This window comes from Uranotaenia lowii, chromosome 2, assembly GCF_029784155.1.
Source record: "Uranotaenia lowii strain MFRU-FL chromosome 2, ASM2978415v1, whole genome shotgun sequence".
Lineage (NCBI taxonomy): Eukaryota > Metazoa > Arthropoda > Insecta > Diptera > Culicidae > Uranotaenia > Uranotaenia lowii.
The window spans coordinates 44,952,725-44,971,634 of record NC_073692.1 but is presented as its reverse complement, the minus strand read 5'-3'; the positions used below and the strand labels follow the sequence as shown (position 1 = coordinate 44,971,634).

The following is an 18,910-nucleotide window of genomic DNA, read 5'->3' as shown; positions in this document are numbered from 1 at the left end:
GGCTTGATGTTCAAAACTGTGGAAAACTGATGGACTTCTGAATGGAGCAAAACTCATGGAGAACTAGATTGGCCTTAGCCAATTTTTGATAACTATTTTTTTTCCGGAATTTGTCAGACTGGCTATGGCCACACCTCAGGACAGGGACGGGATTTTGTCGTTGTCATTAGACAGAAATTGCGACTTGTGACTCATTCTTTTCCTGACATGCAAGGTTGCCGAAACCACAGAAACATCTGTAATTTAACAGAATTTTCAGCAAATTTTCATCACAGAATCTGTGTCATAGAACACAGAATTTTTAAAAGAATTAAAAGAAAGAATTTTAAAAGAATTTTTGAATTTTATATGGATTTCCAAAATATTTTTTTTTACCAATATAAAATTCAGATTTTCTACATTGAATCGAAAAAGTATTATAAATAGGATTGGTCATTTTAATTGATTTTACCCAACTAAAATGTAAAAAAGACCCAATTCATCATGAATTTTCAATGAAATTAAAAGGAACCGCATCACAGAAAACCATCACAGAATTTTTGGGTAAAATCACAGAAAATCAGAATTTTTTCGGCAACCTTGCTCCCATGTCGTTATTTTAAGATTTTTCTATAGACACTGTAATTTCATATAGTCTGGCAAAGAGAATGACGGGAGCCAATCGAACTGTCATTCGCGCGGAGCCAATCGAGCATTCTATGATAATGTTCAAGCTCTTCATAGCTCTCTCTAGTTTCAAAATAAAAAAATATTTTCTCAGATTCTTAAATTACATGATATGTTTGTCACTTGAACGCAAAATCGCTTTTAAAAATATATTATGATGTATAGGTGAAAAAATAGTGAAAACTTTGCTAAATAAAACTAAAGTAATGTTACTAAAAAGCCAGAAAAGCTTAGTGAATCACAATACTTCAACCAAGATTTTGCAATATTTAGAAAGTTTGCTCGATTGGCTCCCGTCATTCTCTTTGCCAGACTATATGAAATTATAGTGTCTATAGATTTTTCGACATGAAAGTATGCTACGAAATGATTGTTTTGGTAAAGAATGGAAAACTTTTATGTCATTGATCATTGAGATCTCGAACATTTCGGTCATGACATGATGGTAAATAGGTCATGAAAAAAATCACTAGCACAATGTTTGCCAACTTTTAGGATCTTTTGTTTGCCAAGCTTATTTTCAATCCACAATATTATCAAAAACGTTAGCTAGCAATAGTAAAAGATTAATGAAAACAAAGATAAAGTCTAGACACAATTTTTTAGGCTTCCATTTGGTTTTCATTTTTCATTCATTGTCCATACTTCTCATTCTTTATTTATTTATTTACATAGTATTCCGTCTTAAGACATAACTTGACGAACATAATTCCTAAAATTCACTCGGTCCATGGCAACCGTTCTCCAATTCCTCGGGCACCCCACGTTCGCCAGATCACGCTCCACTTGGTCTAACCACCTCGCTCGTTGCGCCCCCGCTCGTCTTGTTCCTACCGGATTCGTGGCGAACACCTGTTTCGCAGGACAGTCATCCGGCATTCTCGCAACATGTCCCGCCCAGCGTATCCGGCCAGCCTTCACCACCTTCTGGATACTGGGTTCGCCGTAGAGTCGCGCGAGCTCGTGGTTCATCCTTCGCCTCCACATTCCGTTCTCCTGTACGCCGCCAAAGATGGTTCTTAACACTCGTCGCTCGAATACTCCGAGTGTACGCAGGTCCTCCTCGAGCAATATCCATGTCTCGTGCCCGTAGAGAACAACCGGTCTAATAAGCGTCGTATACAGGTTACACTTCGTGCGAGGGCTAAGTCTTCTCGACCGCAGTTGCTTGTGGAGTCCATAGTAGGCACGACTTCCGCTGATAATTCGCCTCCGGATCTCACGGCTGGTGTCATTGTCTGCGGTCACCAGTGAGCCGAGATAGACAAAGTCTTCGACTATCTCCAGCTCGTCGCCGTCGATCGTGACCTTGTTATTACTGGACAAGCGGGTTCGGTCGGTCTCGGATCCGCAGGCCAGCATGTACTTCGTCTTGGACGTATTAATCATCAACCCAATCCTTCCTGCTTCGCGTTTCAGTTTGCGGTAGATCTCCTCCACCGCCGCAGATGATCTGCCGACTATATCAATGTCATCGGCAAAGCAAATAAGTTGACTGGATCTGTTGAAAATCGTGCCCCGCATTTCGCCCACCGCTCGTCGAATAACACCTTCTAGCGCCACGTTGAACATCATGCAGGATAGACCATCACCTTGTCGAAGCCCCCTGCGAGATTCGAATGAACTCGACAATTCACCCGAAATCCGCACACAGCACTGCGTTCCATCCATCGTCGCCTTGATCAGTCTGATCAGCTTCCCGGAAAAGCCGTTCTCGTCCATGATTTTCCATAGCTCGTTACGGTCGATCGTGTCGTATGCGGCTTTGAAGTCGATGAATAGATGGTGCGTAGGGACTTGGTGTTCGCGGCATTTTTGGAGGATTTGCCGTAATGTGAATATCTGGTCCGTCGTAGACCGTCCCTCCATAAAGATACTTACTCCGATACTTCTCATTCGTGAATGTTATTTCCATCATGTGAATACCCGAGGCATTCACATTCGCGTTATTGGAATATTTCTGTCATGACATGATCCATGATGACTGATCATTTTGCTGTGGGATAGTGATCCAAAATAAAATTTCGCCATCCTTATGAATGAATGAATATTTTCAAGCCTGCCCCGGGATTTCCTTCAACATCATTATGACTAATCACATTCAAAATAGATTTAAATCAAATCGCCTTAGTTCTCGTGAAAATCCAATTCTCACCTATCAAAATTCGATATTGAGTATTACAAATGCACACAAACCCAATATTTAACTAGATTAGCAAGCATTGAAGTGAGAGGTAAGAAGTTTTCCTGGAAAATGATATGTCGTTGCGAGAAGCTCAGTATTTGAAGAGAAGCGCTCAAATCTTAAACGTGTCTAGCAAAAATTTATCACCGTGCATCTAACTGTTATTCGTGATTTCTCATTCGTCAGACTGTTCTGCAGCGCTACGCCGTTTGGAGATGAATGCCACTAAAATTCTCAGCTTCCCATCACCACTCATCTTCACTATATAGTTAGCTTGGACTCAAAACCCTCAAAACGCTAACCGCTAACCGGTATGATCATCGTTAAACGTTTCGTTTCCTCAATCAAAACAGAAATGGCACCACGGAGCGGCCCGATCGGCGCAGAAGTGGGCGGACCAGTGCCGGTTGCTCACTCACGACAGCCCCAAAGGTCGCTGGATCGACAACTACGGTGCGTGCGGTCAGAACATCTTCGTGTCCACCCATAAGGTTCCCTGGTGAGTGTCGGGTTTCGGCTCGGCTGTTTCTTCCTTTGTAAGTTTAATCTAAATTAATATTTTTGGCTAGGCCTGAAGGGAACAAGCCAATTCGAGTTTTGGTTGTTATGCTAATCAGGATCACAGCCAGATCATTCGTAACATGTGTAAAATCATATTTCGCGTTTCATCGCACTAATTTGACGATAAATAATTGCAAATTGTGAAACGATCCCCAGCGCCGATTCGGCACGATTAATTGTGATCGAGAATGTTTTATTCATAAGATGGCGCCACCTACTGGCGATCTATACACGAAACGGCTCTTCGTCACTTTTGTCGGCCGACATGTGTTGATAAAAGTTGTAAGCCGTCAGAATAGGTCGTAAATAAGCGATCTGAATTAATTATAGATTATTCTTATGGAAGCAGCTTAAGGAAATCACTTTCACTGCGTGAGCTGATGAGTTTGTTTTATTTCGGCAGGTTGTTTGCATTGCGAACATGGTTCCTGGAGAAGCACAACTTCACGTACGGATCGCCGAAGAACAATCTGGTGGCGGTTGGGCACTATACGCAAATGATTTGGGCAGCCACGCATAAGGTTGGTTGTGGTTTGACCAAATGCCCCAGTGGAGGACCCAAGGGGAAGCCATTCTTCAACTATGTCTGCAATTATTGTCCGATGTGAGTGAAGGTTCTTAAAGTGTCACATTATCGACTGTAAATTGATAATTTCTTTTTCCAGTGGAAATCATGAAGACAAACTCGGAACGCCCTACCGGAGAGGAAAACCTTGCGGAGCATGTAAACACCACTGCCATTCGAATAAAATAAAGTAAGTTGGGTTACCATCACATTTGTCGGTCCCATCGTGGAATAAATGGTTTTTGTTACTTGCACATTTTTACAAATGTTGCTCCATCTGAAAAATAGTAGAAATATTACGTCATACGAAATGAGTTATCTCTCCCAACTTATGTATTTACGTCAATCGTTTCAAGGGATTTAAAACCTCCTCGGTTTATTCATCCCAGAAATGTCAAAGCGCGTGACTACAATGGACATATGGGGATTTTTTTATTATTATCTGACGGGTTTGCGCCGGGGGTCCTCAGATTTTCCCCAAAATTGAAAATTTGGTTCATTTTTGCGAAAATAACCATTTTTTAAAGCTACATAACTCTGTTATTTTTCAACGGAATTATAAAATATCACATCAAAATGCATTGAAATTTTATCAGCTTTCCAAATAAAATAGTTGAAAAAAATTCAATAATTACCTTCAACATGAAAAGTTGTAAATAAACTTTAAATGGCGTCTAAAAGTACCGTTTGCACCACCGAATATTTTGCAAAAAATACCATTGTATAGCTCAAATTATGATGCAGTTTTCATCTGAAGACACCAAATTGGGCCATTAACACCTTGAAGAGTTATGAAAGAAATAATGATAATAAATCTCTTTTTTTACATCGAAAACAAACAATGGTCGAACAACTGCACTCACATATGGAGATAGCAAGCACTTCTAACAACATGGAAACAAAAGAACTTATCAAAGCAGGTAAAAAACACTATTTTTTCATTCTTTTCAGACTGCCCCTACTCGCATAACAGTCCCATATGAATTTTCGTCATTTTAGGTCAACATAAGCCTTCATAATGAAACACTAAAAAAAGAGGTTTTGTTCTAGAAATTTCGAAAAAAATATCAATTCGTGGCTGTCCTATAGGGAATATACCTTAATAACAGTCCCAGATGTGAAATATCACGGATTTGGTTACTTTTCAATGCTTCTTTCGGCGATATAGTCTTTGGTTTATTGCTTTGAATCATTTAAACATTTTTTTTAACTCACTTGATGTCGAATGATGCACAGTAGTTTTCGAAGGCAGGTCTGACTTTGTTAGGAACTTCCTGAGCGAATAACTATCGGATGCAATCAAAAATCGTAAAAAGATTCAACCAACAATGTAGAATTCACGATATTTTTTTTTCCAAAAGTATGTTTTTTTGTCTGGCAATTGCATTTAGAAGTTTGAAAATGATCAAATTTAAGTCCTAGAAAGTAGCTTGGTGAACAAAATATATTCTGTATGGGACTGTTATGCGAGTAGATTTGAAAAAGGTTTCAAATATGGTCGATTAACAGTCCCATAATGAATAAAAATGGTGCTCTCGACCTTACCAATAACCCAATTTCGAAAATTTCAGGTCTAACGATTTATTATGACAACCTAGAAACGATCTTCGTTTATGCTGAAAGTGGTGGTCACAATTTAAAAATATATTCCAAAACAGAAAAAGCTGATTTCCTCGCTTGCTTGTTTTTGCATATGGGACTGTTATGAAAGTAGGGGCGGTAGATTGTTGCAGCTTAACTGACTTCATGTTATATCCAAAAATCTAATAACGTATTCGTTTATACTCAGTTTTGCACCAGGTCACAACAAGTTATGCACATTTTACTGTCATTTTTAGAAGTTTATGCGCTAAGTTTTGCATCCGTAATTCCCCAGATTTGATTTAAAATGGACGGTGGAACACTGAAGATTCGAGTGTGAGCGATCAAGGTAGCAAAACACTGACGACGAATTATGTTCTTTTTAGTATGGTAAACCTCAAAACTGGGCGAATCTAGAAAACGAATACGGTAAAAGTATCATATTTCCAACATTTTACAGCCTGGGCTGGCCATACTGAGCTCTTCAACTATTTCTACAACATTTGTGCCACTTTCTCATACTTTTTTGATCAATGGGAAAGGATGTTGGTGTCCAGTGCATAGCTCCCGATATAAAAACAATGTAAAGCACGTCTATATTTCATTTTTTAATCACATTTTGGTGATCCCAAACACAGGGACTGAAACTTTTACTATTGGCATTGATTATGCTTCACAATGATCTTTGATCGAAAAGTTAATAAGTTATATAGTATATGACCTGGTTGTAAAAGCAACATTTCCATTATTAGTTATATCACATTAACAATACGATACTAAGAATTTTGGTTAAAAGTTAAAGTCAGTTTTGCTGCAAACACTCTACAAAGCACGAAAAAGTAGTGTTTTTTGCCTGCTATAGTAAGTTCTTTTGTTTCCATGATGTTAGAAGTGCTTGCTATCTCCATATGTGAGTGCAGTTGTTCGACCATTCTTTGTTTTCGATGCAAAAAAAGAGATTTATTGTCATTATTTCTTTCATAACTCTTCAAGGTGTTAATGGCCCACTTTGGTATGTTCAGATGAAAGTTGCATCATGAATCGAGCTATACAATGGTACTTTTAGCAAAATATTCGGTGGTGCAGACGGTACTTTTAGACGCCATTTAAAGTTTATTTACAACTTTTCATGTTGAAGGTAATTATTTTTTTTTCAACTATTTTATTTGGAAAGCTGATCAAATTTCAATGCATTTTGATGTGCTATTTTATAATTTCCGTTGAAAAATAACAGAGTTATGTAGCTTTGAAAAATGGTTATTTTTAATTTACAAAAAAATATAAACCTAAACTAACTCAAAAAATAAAAATGTTAGAAATCTGGAAAAAAATACATGTGTTTTTAAGTCGCAAAAATGAACCAAATTTTCAATTTTGGGAAAAATCTGAAGATCTCCGGCGCAAATTGTCAGATAATAAAAAAAATCCCCATATGTCAATTTTATGGTCTTCAAATATAAAAAATGATTGCCAATTTTCCAAAATTTTCAAGTTCACCGTTCTCCTTAGAAAAATTTGATAAACAAATTTAAAAAAACGCAGAATGGAATTGTTGAAAAAGCAACGTTCACAAGCCTTTGACATTTAAAAGAATAATTTTTTCATCGAACTTTAGTTATATCATAAATAATATAGATTTTTGCCAAGTACGCAAATCAACCTACACTCAATCCTCAAATATTCCAGTATCTCGATTTGACAAGTGTTTTAAGATAGCCTTCTATTAACAGGATGAAAACGAATTTGATTGTTTAATAATTGTTGGCCTTTTTTAAGTAAAAATTTTGCTAAGAAATAGTCGTTCTTCTGAGAGATTTATCAGTATCAAAGCGGTTCTAGTTGAATTTTACTACCCAACTGTAAATTCTGTCTATTTTTTCATTATTATTTGATGTACATAAATACAGAGCACGTTGCCAACTAAAATATTTTCGGATAAAATTTAAATTTGGCTTTTTTGGTCTTGGATGTAGTTCAAACAACAATTATTTTAGAATTACCCGACGTTTTGACCAGTTTTGTTGGTCTTTTTCAAGGGGATTTGCTATCTGTTGTTTTTGTGGAATTCGTTGAACAATTGACTGTCTGTTGTTTTTGTCGAATTCGTTGAATTCGAAAAAAACAACAGACAGCAAATTTCCTTGAAAAAGACCAACACAACTGGTCGAAACGTCGGGTATTTCAAAAACAATTGTTGTTTATTCTACATCCAAGAACAAAAAAGCCAAATTTAAATTTTTCTACATCATCCACGGTCGAAAACATAAACCTAACCTCATATATTTGGATTTGGTTAAATTTTCATAAATAAACCCTTTTCTTTTATGCTTATCAAAAAATAACAAATTGGAAAAATTTACAGACCAAGCTTCCGACATTTTACATAATTTACAAAAGTTATTAAATTTTGATGGATGAACGAAGTTGTTGAAATTGAATTTAAGTTAACAAATGGATTATGTAATGGTTAGTATAATTTTAATAGTGATGTTGATATGATTCGGTGATTTTTTTACGATTTGTAAACGATTTTGATAGGATCTTATAATCTTTCTGAGGCTATCCGAACTCCTCAATATTAAAACTTGAGTCCGCTTGAGTGCTCTTCATGCCAATTTTTTGTAATTTTTTGTAATTTTTGTCATTTATGTAATTTTTGTCATTTTTGTCATTTTTGTCATTTTTGTCATTTTTGTCATTTTTGTCATTTATGTCATTTTTGTCATTTTTGTCATTTTTGTCATTTTTGTCATTTTTGTCATTTTTGTCATTTTTGTCATTTTTGTCATTTTTGTCATTTTTGTCATTTTTGTCATTTTTGTCATTTTTGTCATTTTTGTCATTTTTGTCATTTTTGTCATTTTTGTCATTTTTGTCATTTTTGTCATTTTTGTCATTTTTGTCATTTTTGTCATTTTTGTCATTTTTGTCATTTTTGTCATTTTTGTCATTTTTGTCATTTTTGTCATTTTTGTCATTTTTGTCATTTTTGTCATTTTTGTCATTTTTGTCATTTTTGTCATTTTTGTCATTTTTGTCATTTTTGTCATTTTTGTCATTTTTGTCATTTTTGTCATTTTTGTCATTTTTGTCATTTTTGTCATTTTTGTCATATTTGTCATTTTTGTCATTTTTGTCATTTTTGTCATTTTTGTCATTTTTGTCATTTTTGTCATTTTTGTCATTTTTGTCATTTTTGTCATTTTTGTCATTTTTGTCATTTTTGTCATTTTTGTCATTTTTGTCATTTTTGTCATTTTTGTCATTTTTGTCATTTTTGTCATTTTTGTCATTTTTGTCATTTTTGTCATTTTTGTCATTTTTGTCATTTTTGTCATTTTTGTCATTTTTGTCATTTTTGTCATTTTTGTCATTTTTGTCATTTTTGTCATTTTTGTCATTTTTGTCATTTTTGTCATTTTTGTCATTTTTGTCATTTTTGTCATTTTTGTCATTTTTGTCATTTTTGTCATTTTTGTCATTTTTGTCATTTTTGTCATTTTTGTCATTTTTGTCATTTTTGTCATTTTTGTCATTTTTGTCATTTTCGTCATTTTTGTCATTTTTGTCATTTTTGTCATTTTTGTCATTTTTGTCATTTTTGTCATTTTTGTCATTTTTGTCATTTTTGTCATTTTTGTCATTTTTGTCATTTTTGTCATTTTTGTCATTTTTGTCATTTTTGTCATTTTTGTTATTTTTGTCATTTTTGTCATTTTTGTCATTTTTTGTCATTTTTGTCATTTTTGTCATTTTTGTCATTTTTGTCATTTTTGTCATTTTTGTCATTTTTGTCATTTTTGTCATTTTTGTCATTTTTGTCATTTTTGTCATTTTTATCATTTTTGTCATTTTTGTCATTTTTGTCATTTTTGTCATTTTTGTCATTTTTGTCATTTTTGTCATTTTTGTCATTTTTGTCATTTTTGTCATTTTTGTCATTTTTGTCATTTTTGTCATTTTTGTCGTTTTTGTCATTTTTGTCATTTTTGTCATTTTTGTCATTTTTGTCATTTTTGTCATTTTTGTCATTTTTGTCATTTTTGTCATTTTTGTCATTTTTGTCATTTTTGTCATTTTTGTCATTTTTGTCATTTTTGTCATTTTTGTCATTTTTGTCATTTTTGTCATTTTTGTCATTTTTGTCATTTTTGTCATTTTTGTCATTTTTGTCATTTTTGTCATTTTTGTCATTTTTGTCATTTTTGTCATTTTTGTCATTTTTGTCATTTTTGTCATTTTTGTCATTTTTGTCATTTTTGTCATTTTTGTCATTTTTGTCATTTTTGTCATTTTTGTCATTTTTGTCATTTTTGTCATTTTTGTCATTTTTGTCATTTTTGTCATTTTTGTCATTTTTGTCATTTTTGTCATTTTTGTCATTTTTGTCATTTTTGTCATTTTTGTCATTTTTGTCATTTTTGTCATTTTTGTCATTTTTGTCATTTTTGTCATTTTTGTCATTTTTGTCATTTTTGTCATTTTTGTCATTTTTGTCATTTTTGTCATTTTTGTCATTTTTGTCATTTTTGTCATTTTTGTCATTTTTGTCATTTTTGTCATTTTTGTCATTTTTGTCATTTTTGTCATTTTTGTCATTTTTGTCATTTTTGTCATTTTTGTCATTTTTGTCATTTTTGTCATTTTTGTCATTTTTGTCATTTTTGTCATTTTTGTCATTTTTGTCATTTTTGTCATTTTTGTCATTTTTGTCATTTTTGTCATTTTTGTCATTTTTGTCATTTTTGTCATTTTTGTCATTTTTGTCATTTTTGTCATTTTTGTCATTTTTGTCATTTTTGTCATTTTTGTCATTTTTGTCATTTTTGTCATTTTTGTCATTTTTGTCATTTTTGTCATTTTTGTCATTTTTGTCATTTTTGTCATTTTTGTCATTTTTGTCATTTTTGTCATTTTTGTCATTTTTGTCATTTTTGTCATTTTTGTCATTTTTGTCATTTTTGTCATTTTTGTCATTTTTGTCATTTTTGTCATTTTTGTCATTTTTGTCATTTTTGTCATTTTTGTCATTTTTGTCATTTTTGTCATTTCTGTCATTTCTGTCATTTTTGTCATTTTTGTCATTTTTGTCATTTTTGTCATTTTTGTCATTTTTGTCATTTTTGTCATTTTTGTCATTTTTGTCATTTTTGTCATTTTTGTCATTTTTGTCATTTTTGTCATTTTTGTCATTTTTGTCATTTTTGTCATTTTTGTCATTTTTGTCATTTTTGTCATTTTTGTCATTTTTGTCATTTTTGTCATTTTTGTCATTTTTGTCATTTTTGTCATTTTTGTCATTTTTGTCATTTTTGTCATTTTTGTCATTTTTGTCATTTTTGTCATTTTTGTCATTTTTGTCATTTTTGTAATTTTTGTCATTTTTGTCATTTTTGTCATTTTTGTCATTTTTGTCATTTTTGTCATTTTTGTCATTTTTGTCATTTTTGTCATTTTTGTCATTTTTGTCATTTTTGTCATTTTTGTCATTTTTGTCATTTTTGTCATTTTTGTCATTTTTGTCATTTTTGTCATTTTTGTCATTTTTGTCATTTTTGTCATTTTTGTCATTTTTGTCATTTTTGTCATTTTTGTCATTTTTGTCATTTTTGTCATTTTTGTCATTTTTGTCATTTTTGTCATTTTTGTCATTTTTGTCATTTTTGTCATTTTTGTCATTTTTGTCATTTTTGTCATTTTTGTCATTTTTGTCATTTTTGTCATTTTTGTCATTTTTGTCATTTTTGTCATTTTTGTCATTTTTGTCATTTTTGTCATTTTTGTCATTTTTGTCATTTTTGTCATTTTTGTCATTTTTGTCATTTTTGTCATTTTTGTCATTTTTGTCATTTTTGTCATTTTTGTCATTTTTGTCATTTTTGTCATTTTTGTCATTTTTGTCATTTTTGTCATTTTTGTCATTTTTGTCATTTTTGTCATTTTTGTCATTTTTGTCATTTTTGTCATTTTTGTCATTTTTGTCATTTTTGTCATTTTTGTCATTTTTGTCATTTTTGTCATTTTTGTCATTTTTGTCATTTTTGTCATTTTTGTCATTTTTGTCATTTTTGTCATTTTTGTCATTTTTGTCATTTTTGTCATTTTTGTCATTTTGTCATTTTTGTCATTTTTGTCATTTTTGTCATTTTTGTCATTTTTGTCATTTTTGTCATTTTTGTCATTTTTGTCATTTTTGTCATTTTTGTCATTTTTGTCATTTTTGTCATTTTTGTCATTTTTGTCATTTTTGTCATTTTTGTCATTTTTGTCATTTTTGTCATTTTTGTCATTTTTGTCATTTTGTCATTTTTGTCATTTTTGTCATTTTTGTCATTTTTGTCATTTTTGTCATTTTTGTCATTTTTGTCATTTTTGTCATTTTTGTCATTTTTGTCATTTTTGTCATTTTTGTCATTTTTGTCATTTTTGTCATTTTTGTCATTTTTGTCATTTTTGTCATTTTTGTCATTTTTGTCATTTTTGTCATTTTTTGTCATTTTTGTCATTTTTGTCATTTTTGTCATTTTGTCATTTTTGTCATTTTTGTCATTTTTGTCATTTTTGTCATTTTTGTCATTTTTGTCATTTTTGTCATTTTTGTCATTTTTGTCATTTTTGTCATTTTTGTCATTTTTGTCATTTTTGTCATTTTTGTCATTTTTGTCATTTTTGTCATTTTTGTCATTTTTGTCATTTTTGTCATTTTTGTCATTTTTGTCATTTTTGTCATTTTTGTCATTTTTGTCATTTTTGTCATTTTTGTCATTTTTGTCATTTTTGTCATTTTTGTCATTTTTGTCATTTTTGTCATTTTTGTCATTTTTGTCATTTTTGTCATTTTTGTCATTTTTGTCATTTTTGTCATTTTTGTCATTTTTGTCATTTTTGTCATTTTTGTCATTATTGTCATTTTTGTCATTATTGTCATTTTTGTCATTTTTGTCATTTTTGTCATTTTTGTCATTTTTGTCATTTTTGTCATTTTTGTCATTTTTGTCATTTTTGTCATTTTTGTAATTTTTGTCATTTTTGTCATTTTTGTCATTTTTGTCATTTTTGTCATTTTTGTCACTTTTGTCATTTTTGTCATTTTTGTCATTTTTGTCATTTTTGTCATTTTTGTCATTTTTGTCATTTTTGTCATTTTTGTCATTTTTGTCATTTTTGTCATTTTTGTCATTTTTGTCATTTTTGTCATTTTTGTCATTTTTGACTTTTTTGTCATTTTTGTCATTTTTGTCATTTTTGTCATTTTTGTCATTTTTGTCATTTTTGTCATTTTTGTCATTTTTGTCATTTTTGTCATTTTTGACTTTTTGTCATTTTTGTCATTTTTGTCATTTTTGTCATTTTTGTCATTTTTGTCATTTTTGTCATTTTTGTCATTTTTGTCATTTTTGTCATTTTTGTCATTTTTGTCATTTTTGTCATTTTTGTCATTTTTGTCATTTTTGTCATTTTTGTCATTTTTGTCATTTTTGTCATTTTTGTCATTTTTGTCATTTTTGTCATTTTTGTCATTTTTGTCATTTTTGTCATTTTTGTCATTTTTGTCATTTTTGTCATTTTTGTCATTTTTGTCATTTTTGTCATTTTTGTCATTTTTGTCATTTTTGTCATTTTTGTCATTTTTGTCATTTTTGTCATTTTTGTCATTTTTGTCATTTTTGTCATTTTGTCATTTTTGTCATTTTTGTCATTTTTGTCATTTTTGTCATTTTTGTCATTTTTGTCATTTTTGTCATTTTTGTCATTTTTGTCATTTTTGTCATTTTTGTCATTTTTGTCATTTTTGTCATTTTTGTCATTTTTGTCATTTTTGTCATTTTTGTCATTTTTGTCATTTTTGTCATTTTTGTCATTTTTGTCATTTTTGTCATTTTTGTCATTTTTGTCATTTTTGTCATTTTTGTCATTTTTGTCATTTTTGTCATTTTTGTCATTTTTGTCATTTTTGTCATTTTTGTCATTTTTGTCATTTTTGTCATTTTTGTCATTTTTGTCATTTTTGTCATTTTTGTCATTTTTGTCATTTTTGTCATTTTTGTCATTTTTGTCATTTTTGTCATTTTTGTCATTTTTGTCATTTTGTCATTTTTGTCATTTTGTCATTTTTGTCATTTTTGTCATTTTTGTCATTTTTGTCATTTTTGTCATTTTTGTCATTTTTGTCATTTTTGTCATTTTTGTCATTTTTGTTATTTTTTGTAATTTTTGACATTTTTGTCATTTTTGACATTTTTGTCATTTTGTCATTTTTTTTCAGACTTTGTACCAACACGTGCAACTCTGCCGATCTGTGGGCCAACTGCCGGGAGCTGTACAAAACCTGGCCCGGGTGGCTTTGCAACACGGTTACGCCGGAAGGTTTGGAGCGGCAACGGAACTGTATGGCAACGTGCACTTGCCAGGGAAAAGTTCACGACTGACCCGACGAAGTTTTCAAGGAATAAAGAAGTGCTGCCATCAAAGAGTTCAACCAATTCAGGAAAGTTTCAAGTTCACTCCTACTGTTCTAATCTGTCGCCAATATTACTGAGCTGTCGTTTTTTGTATTTTAGGAATCAAGTCATTATTTGAAATACGTTGATTGTAATTAAAGATATTTTCAAGAGCTTTAGTTCATAAAATTTGATTGAATTGAGAAAATTCCCAAGGTGCTAAGGTCGAGTGAAAGAACATTAACATTAACAATTATTTGCTTTTAGCCGTGAGCGTAACAGATTTGATTCAGATTAGAATCAGGAAGCAGAACGGCGGCAATTCTTGGCTTTCTGCCGCAACCTGTAATGAAAAAGCTAATCGTAAGCGTCCGACCTTTTAATCTTTAGCTATATAGTTTCCATTCTATCTGAGGGTAATTTGAGCCCCCGAGTTTTTTTGTGTTATGACCCCCTCACGATGGCACTCATCGATGCGTAAATCTAGATGCAGTCGCGCTCGTCGCCAGTTCTTGACCCTCACTTTCCTAAGCGCCTAGAACAATGCTATCGGTCACCTTGTACATAGAACAGGTAGTTTGAATTACCCTGCCGTGGGTCATTTTTTTCCGTTTTCCGCACTGCACTTAGAGGCATACCTCTTTGTCCATTTGTTCCGATGAGAAACTCGGCATGTTTCCGTTTTCGATCGGTTCTAGATTATAAAGTACTACGCGGTGGAACAGAAATTTGTCTCAGGTTCATAAGACCTTGTGAACTGGTATTACGTATGCATCTAGACCAAACTTTTCACGGTGGTAAGATAATTACCAAAAATCAGGATTTAATTTAATTTATATGTTTCCAAATTCCGTATTGGCTGAATAAAGGTTCTTCAGTAGAAATGCTGTCTAAATCTTTTGAGTACATTTTAAAAACTCAATATGGAAAACTTCCGACTGTCTTCTGAATGTAAATTAAGTAGGTAGTATTCCCCAATTTTTTAGCTGAATAGAATGAATTTCAGGTCAAGATCAACTCCAAGACCACAACTCGTTCACCTTAAATAACATTCAAATAATTGTGAATTTTAAAATTTGAAAACAATTGAAAAAAATATTCAAGCGAAGATGAGTATCAAGATCAAGACCAGTTAATGCCACCAATTCAGCAGATTAGTCGTATAATTTTGTTTTTACGATTTTCAGCTTTGGAAAAAAATTCGGCTTCCTCAAATTCCATTCCATTAGCACAACCAATTCCAAATAAAATGCGAAAATTAAGCGAATTCTAGGACTGTTTTGAATTGTGTGTGAGTGTACATCAACAAAAAAGAAGAATGCAAGAGAAAAAAAAGAAATCAAAATAACAAAATCAACATAAGAAGGAACCTGAAAAAGCTTTTGTTGTGCGCGGGAAACATTTTCTCACCATTCATGAAAGACCGGGAAACGACGAACGATAGCTGATAGCAGGGGACGTTGATCGTTGGAATAATTTCCAGAAATTCAGCTGGGAAGGCTTCCAGAATACGTAATCGAGTCGAGTGCCTCTAGAGTTGCATAGTGGTTCAAGGTTTAAGATGATGGTCGTTTTTCAAATTTCAAAAGCGGATTCTTCTTTGATATCTGACATTTTACGCCTGGGGTCTTCAGATTTTCCACAGATTTTTTTTTAAAACGACACACACACAACTTCATGTATCTCTGAAGAGATCTAAATTCTTATTAAGAGTAAGAGTACAATTCGTGAAACTTGGGAATGCGAGATCCAGCGTATTCTCGGTTATCAGTGGTGTACCACAAGGGAGTCACTTGGGACCCCTTCTTTTCATCACTATTATGAACGAGTTTCACGGAGTGTTGCGTGACGTGTATGTTTTGATATACGCAGATGATCTGAAAATGTTCCCTCAGTTCGAAACCCCAAGGATTGCTTTACTCTACAACACGCGGTATATAGGTTTTCTGAGTGCTGCAGCAGCGCGATTGGATTGAAAATTAATGCCTCAAAATGCAGCACGATAAATTCTTCTCGGAAGATGAATATAATCTTGCATGCACCCCATTGTTTCGATTTATGTTGGTATTACCCGAACTGCCATCGAATACGCCAGTATAGTGTGCGGCCATACTACAATGTACATAAAAACAGGATGTACAAAAATGATTTCTGAGATACGCCCTACGAAACCTTGGTTGGTAAAACTATGATTCACAGGATCATTTCTGTAAGTAACCTTGGTTTGCATGACGAAATGCCGGAATATCGAGCCTTATGTATGCTGGTAGGATTGGATGCCTTGGAAAATCGTAGAAAATCAATCGACGTGTTGTTTTTCAAAGATCTAACCAGTGGAAAATATTTTTCATCGTATTTTTGTTGCAAAATCTCACCTAACGAAGGACGTAGCAGTTTTCGCAGCATGAGACCGTTTCTCTCAGCAGGAGTATAAATGAAACGCGTGTTTACAGGTTGGAAACGAACAAAGGATTGAATTTTATTTGTCAGAATGATACACGCTAATTTATGTTCACTCACGTTTGGGTTACTTCAATTGGTACACTGATATTTTATAACACTGTCAATATCCCGCCTCAATTGATGATCCCCAATTTCTCTCGTAGTTTGCAGAAGCGTGGCGATGGTAGTCCCTTGGTTAAGGCGTCCGCCACTTGCTCCTCGGTTTGCAAATACTGCAGCTCCAGTTGACCTTTCTCCACTAATTCTCTGACGAAGAAGTTCTGGATCTCGATGTGTTTCATACGTTTGTGTTTACGAGGATCCGACGTAACGGCGATACATGGTTGGTTATCCTCGTACACTGTTATCGGTAGCTCGACGTCTTGTCCCACAGACTTCAGGGGGTTCGTCGCCCATACGACCTCGCAGCTAGCTAGACACAACGCCATCAGTTCCGCTTCGGTACTCGACAAGGCAACTGATCCCTGTTTCTTGGTCGCCCACATCACGGTAGAACCATACAACTTGACGACAAATCCGGAAACTGATCTTCTGTCGTTGGGGTCGTTTCCCCAATCCGCATCAGCGTACGCCTCTAGCATTTTCGACGATTCAGTACGCTGGAACACGAGCTTACTATCAACTGTCCCTCTCAGGTATCTCAGGACTCGTTTCAGGTGGACCCAGTGATCATTGGTAGCACAACACTGGAATCCCGCAAAGTAGCTCACAGCTGCCGACAGGTCTGGTCTCGAAGTTACCATTAAGTACATTAGACAACCCACTAGCTCCTTGTACGGTTTGTCTGTGTACTCCTTCGGATTCTCTCCTTTCTCCAATCGCAGGCGTGGGTCCATCGGAATAGCGGAAGGTTTACAGTCGCTCATCCCGAATCTCTCGAGCACACTCTTGACGTAAGTGCTCTGGTCGATTTCCATGAGTCCCATCTCACGTTCACGCCTGATGTTCAATCCCAGGAATGACCTTACTTCCTGAAGATCCTTCATCTCGAATTCAGCAGACAGGCTTTTCTTGAGTTTCTTGATCTCCTTCTCCGAGTTGCTAACAAGCAATATGTCGTCCACGTAAATGACAACGTAAACAACAACGCCGTCCTGTCGTCGATAGTACAGACACATGCTCGCTTCTCTTGAACCCAAGACTGCTCACAAAAACATGGAAACGCTGATTCCAGCTTCGAGAGGCTTGCTTAAGACCATAAATAGCCTTGTTCAGCTTACACACAAGACCATTCCCCCTCTCAAAGCCAGCTGGTTGGCGCATATAGATATCCTCTTCTAATACGCCGTTCAAAAATGCACACGTTACGTCCATCTGGTGTACGTGCCAGCGTTCTTGGTTCGCCAATGCTAGGAGAATCCGCAGCGTCGACATTCTAGCAACAGGTGAGTAGGTCTCCGAAAAATCAAAACCTGGTCGCTGGGTAAAACCGCGAGCAACCAGCCTGGCTTTGTACCTGTCTACTTCACCATCACACTTGCGTTTAACCTTGAATACCCACTTATTATCGACCAATTTTCTACCAGCAGGTAACTTTGTTAAACGCCACGTGTCGTTCTTATCCAATGAAGCTAGCTCTTCTTCAATTGCACGATTCCACTGCGACCAATCACTTCTCTTCTTGAGAGCCTCGATATCCGACGGAATATCGTCCAAATACTCCTCAGCACTTAACGCAAACATTGTCGCACTCAAGTCATAATCACTATGCCACGCGGGTGGCACCGTAGCACGACCGCTTCGACGCACGTCACCGTTTCCCGAGTGCTCATCACCGACCGACGCTTCGTTTTCACTTTGTTCTTCAGTATCTGTGTAAAACTCATCGTCTGTTTCTTGATGCACCCGCGGCGGGTTCTGATCAACTTCGCGATTGAGCACACGACTTCGTATCACGACCGCTCGACTTTCGTCTTTCCCGTTTTCGATCAACACCGGCGGCGAACAATGTCCCAACTTTTCCTCGTTGAACACAACATCACGAGCTGTGAAAACCTTTCTTCCGTTCCACACTCGATAACCGCTCGGACCGTAACCGACGAACCGAACTTTCTCACTCTTCGAATCAAGTTTCTTTCGAAGTTTTATTGGTACGTGTACGTAACACTCACTCCCGAAAACGCGCAAGTTCGAAACGTTTGGCTTTTTCCCGTGCCAAACCTCATACGGAGTCTTATCACCGGCGACCGCGACGCTTGGGCTTCGATTAAGCACATAATTTGCAGTGTAGACTGCCTCGCCCCACAAGTTCTTCGGCATTTCACTTGCTTCTAGCATAGCCCGCACTTTTTCCACGAGAGTTCTGTTGAGACGTTCACTTACGCCGTTCTGCTCTGGCGTATACGGTACCGTTGTCTCCAGCAGAATACCCAACTTCTTGCATAGACGCCGCATCGACTTACCCGTATATTCACCTCCATTATCGCAAACCAATCGGCTGATCTTGGT

At 34.4% G+C, this 18,910-nt stretch overlaps 1 protein-coding gene across 1 annotated transcript in view; it reads left to right on the top strand.

Annotated features, from left to right (window-relative positions):
• LOC129748528 (cysteine-rich venom protein-like) overlaps positions 1 to 14,092 on the top strand; it is a 72,089-nt gene extending 57,997 nt beyond the window's left edge. The window contains exons 4-7 of the mRNA XM_055743184.1: positions 3,205 to 3,350; positions 3,816 to 4,016; positions 4,078 to 4,167; positions 13,825 to 14,092. Of these exons, the coding sequence (XP_055599159.1) occupies positions 3,205 to 3,350; positions 3,816 to 4,016; positions 4,078 to 4,167; positions 13,825 to 13,987 (600 nt within the window). The 3' untranslated portion in view covers positions 13,988 to 14,092. The remainder of the gene's footprint in view (positions 1 to 3,204; positions 3,351 to 3,815; positions 4,017 to 4,077; positions 4,168 to 13,824) is intronic.
• The last annotated feature ends 4,818 nt before the right edge of the window (positions 14,093 to 18,910 follow it).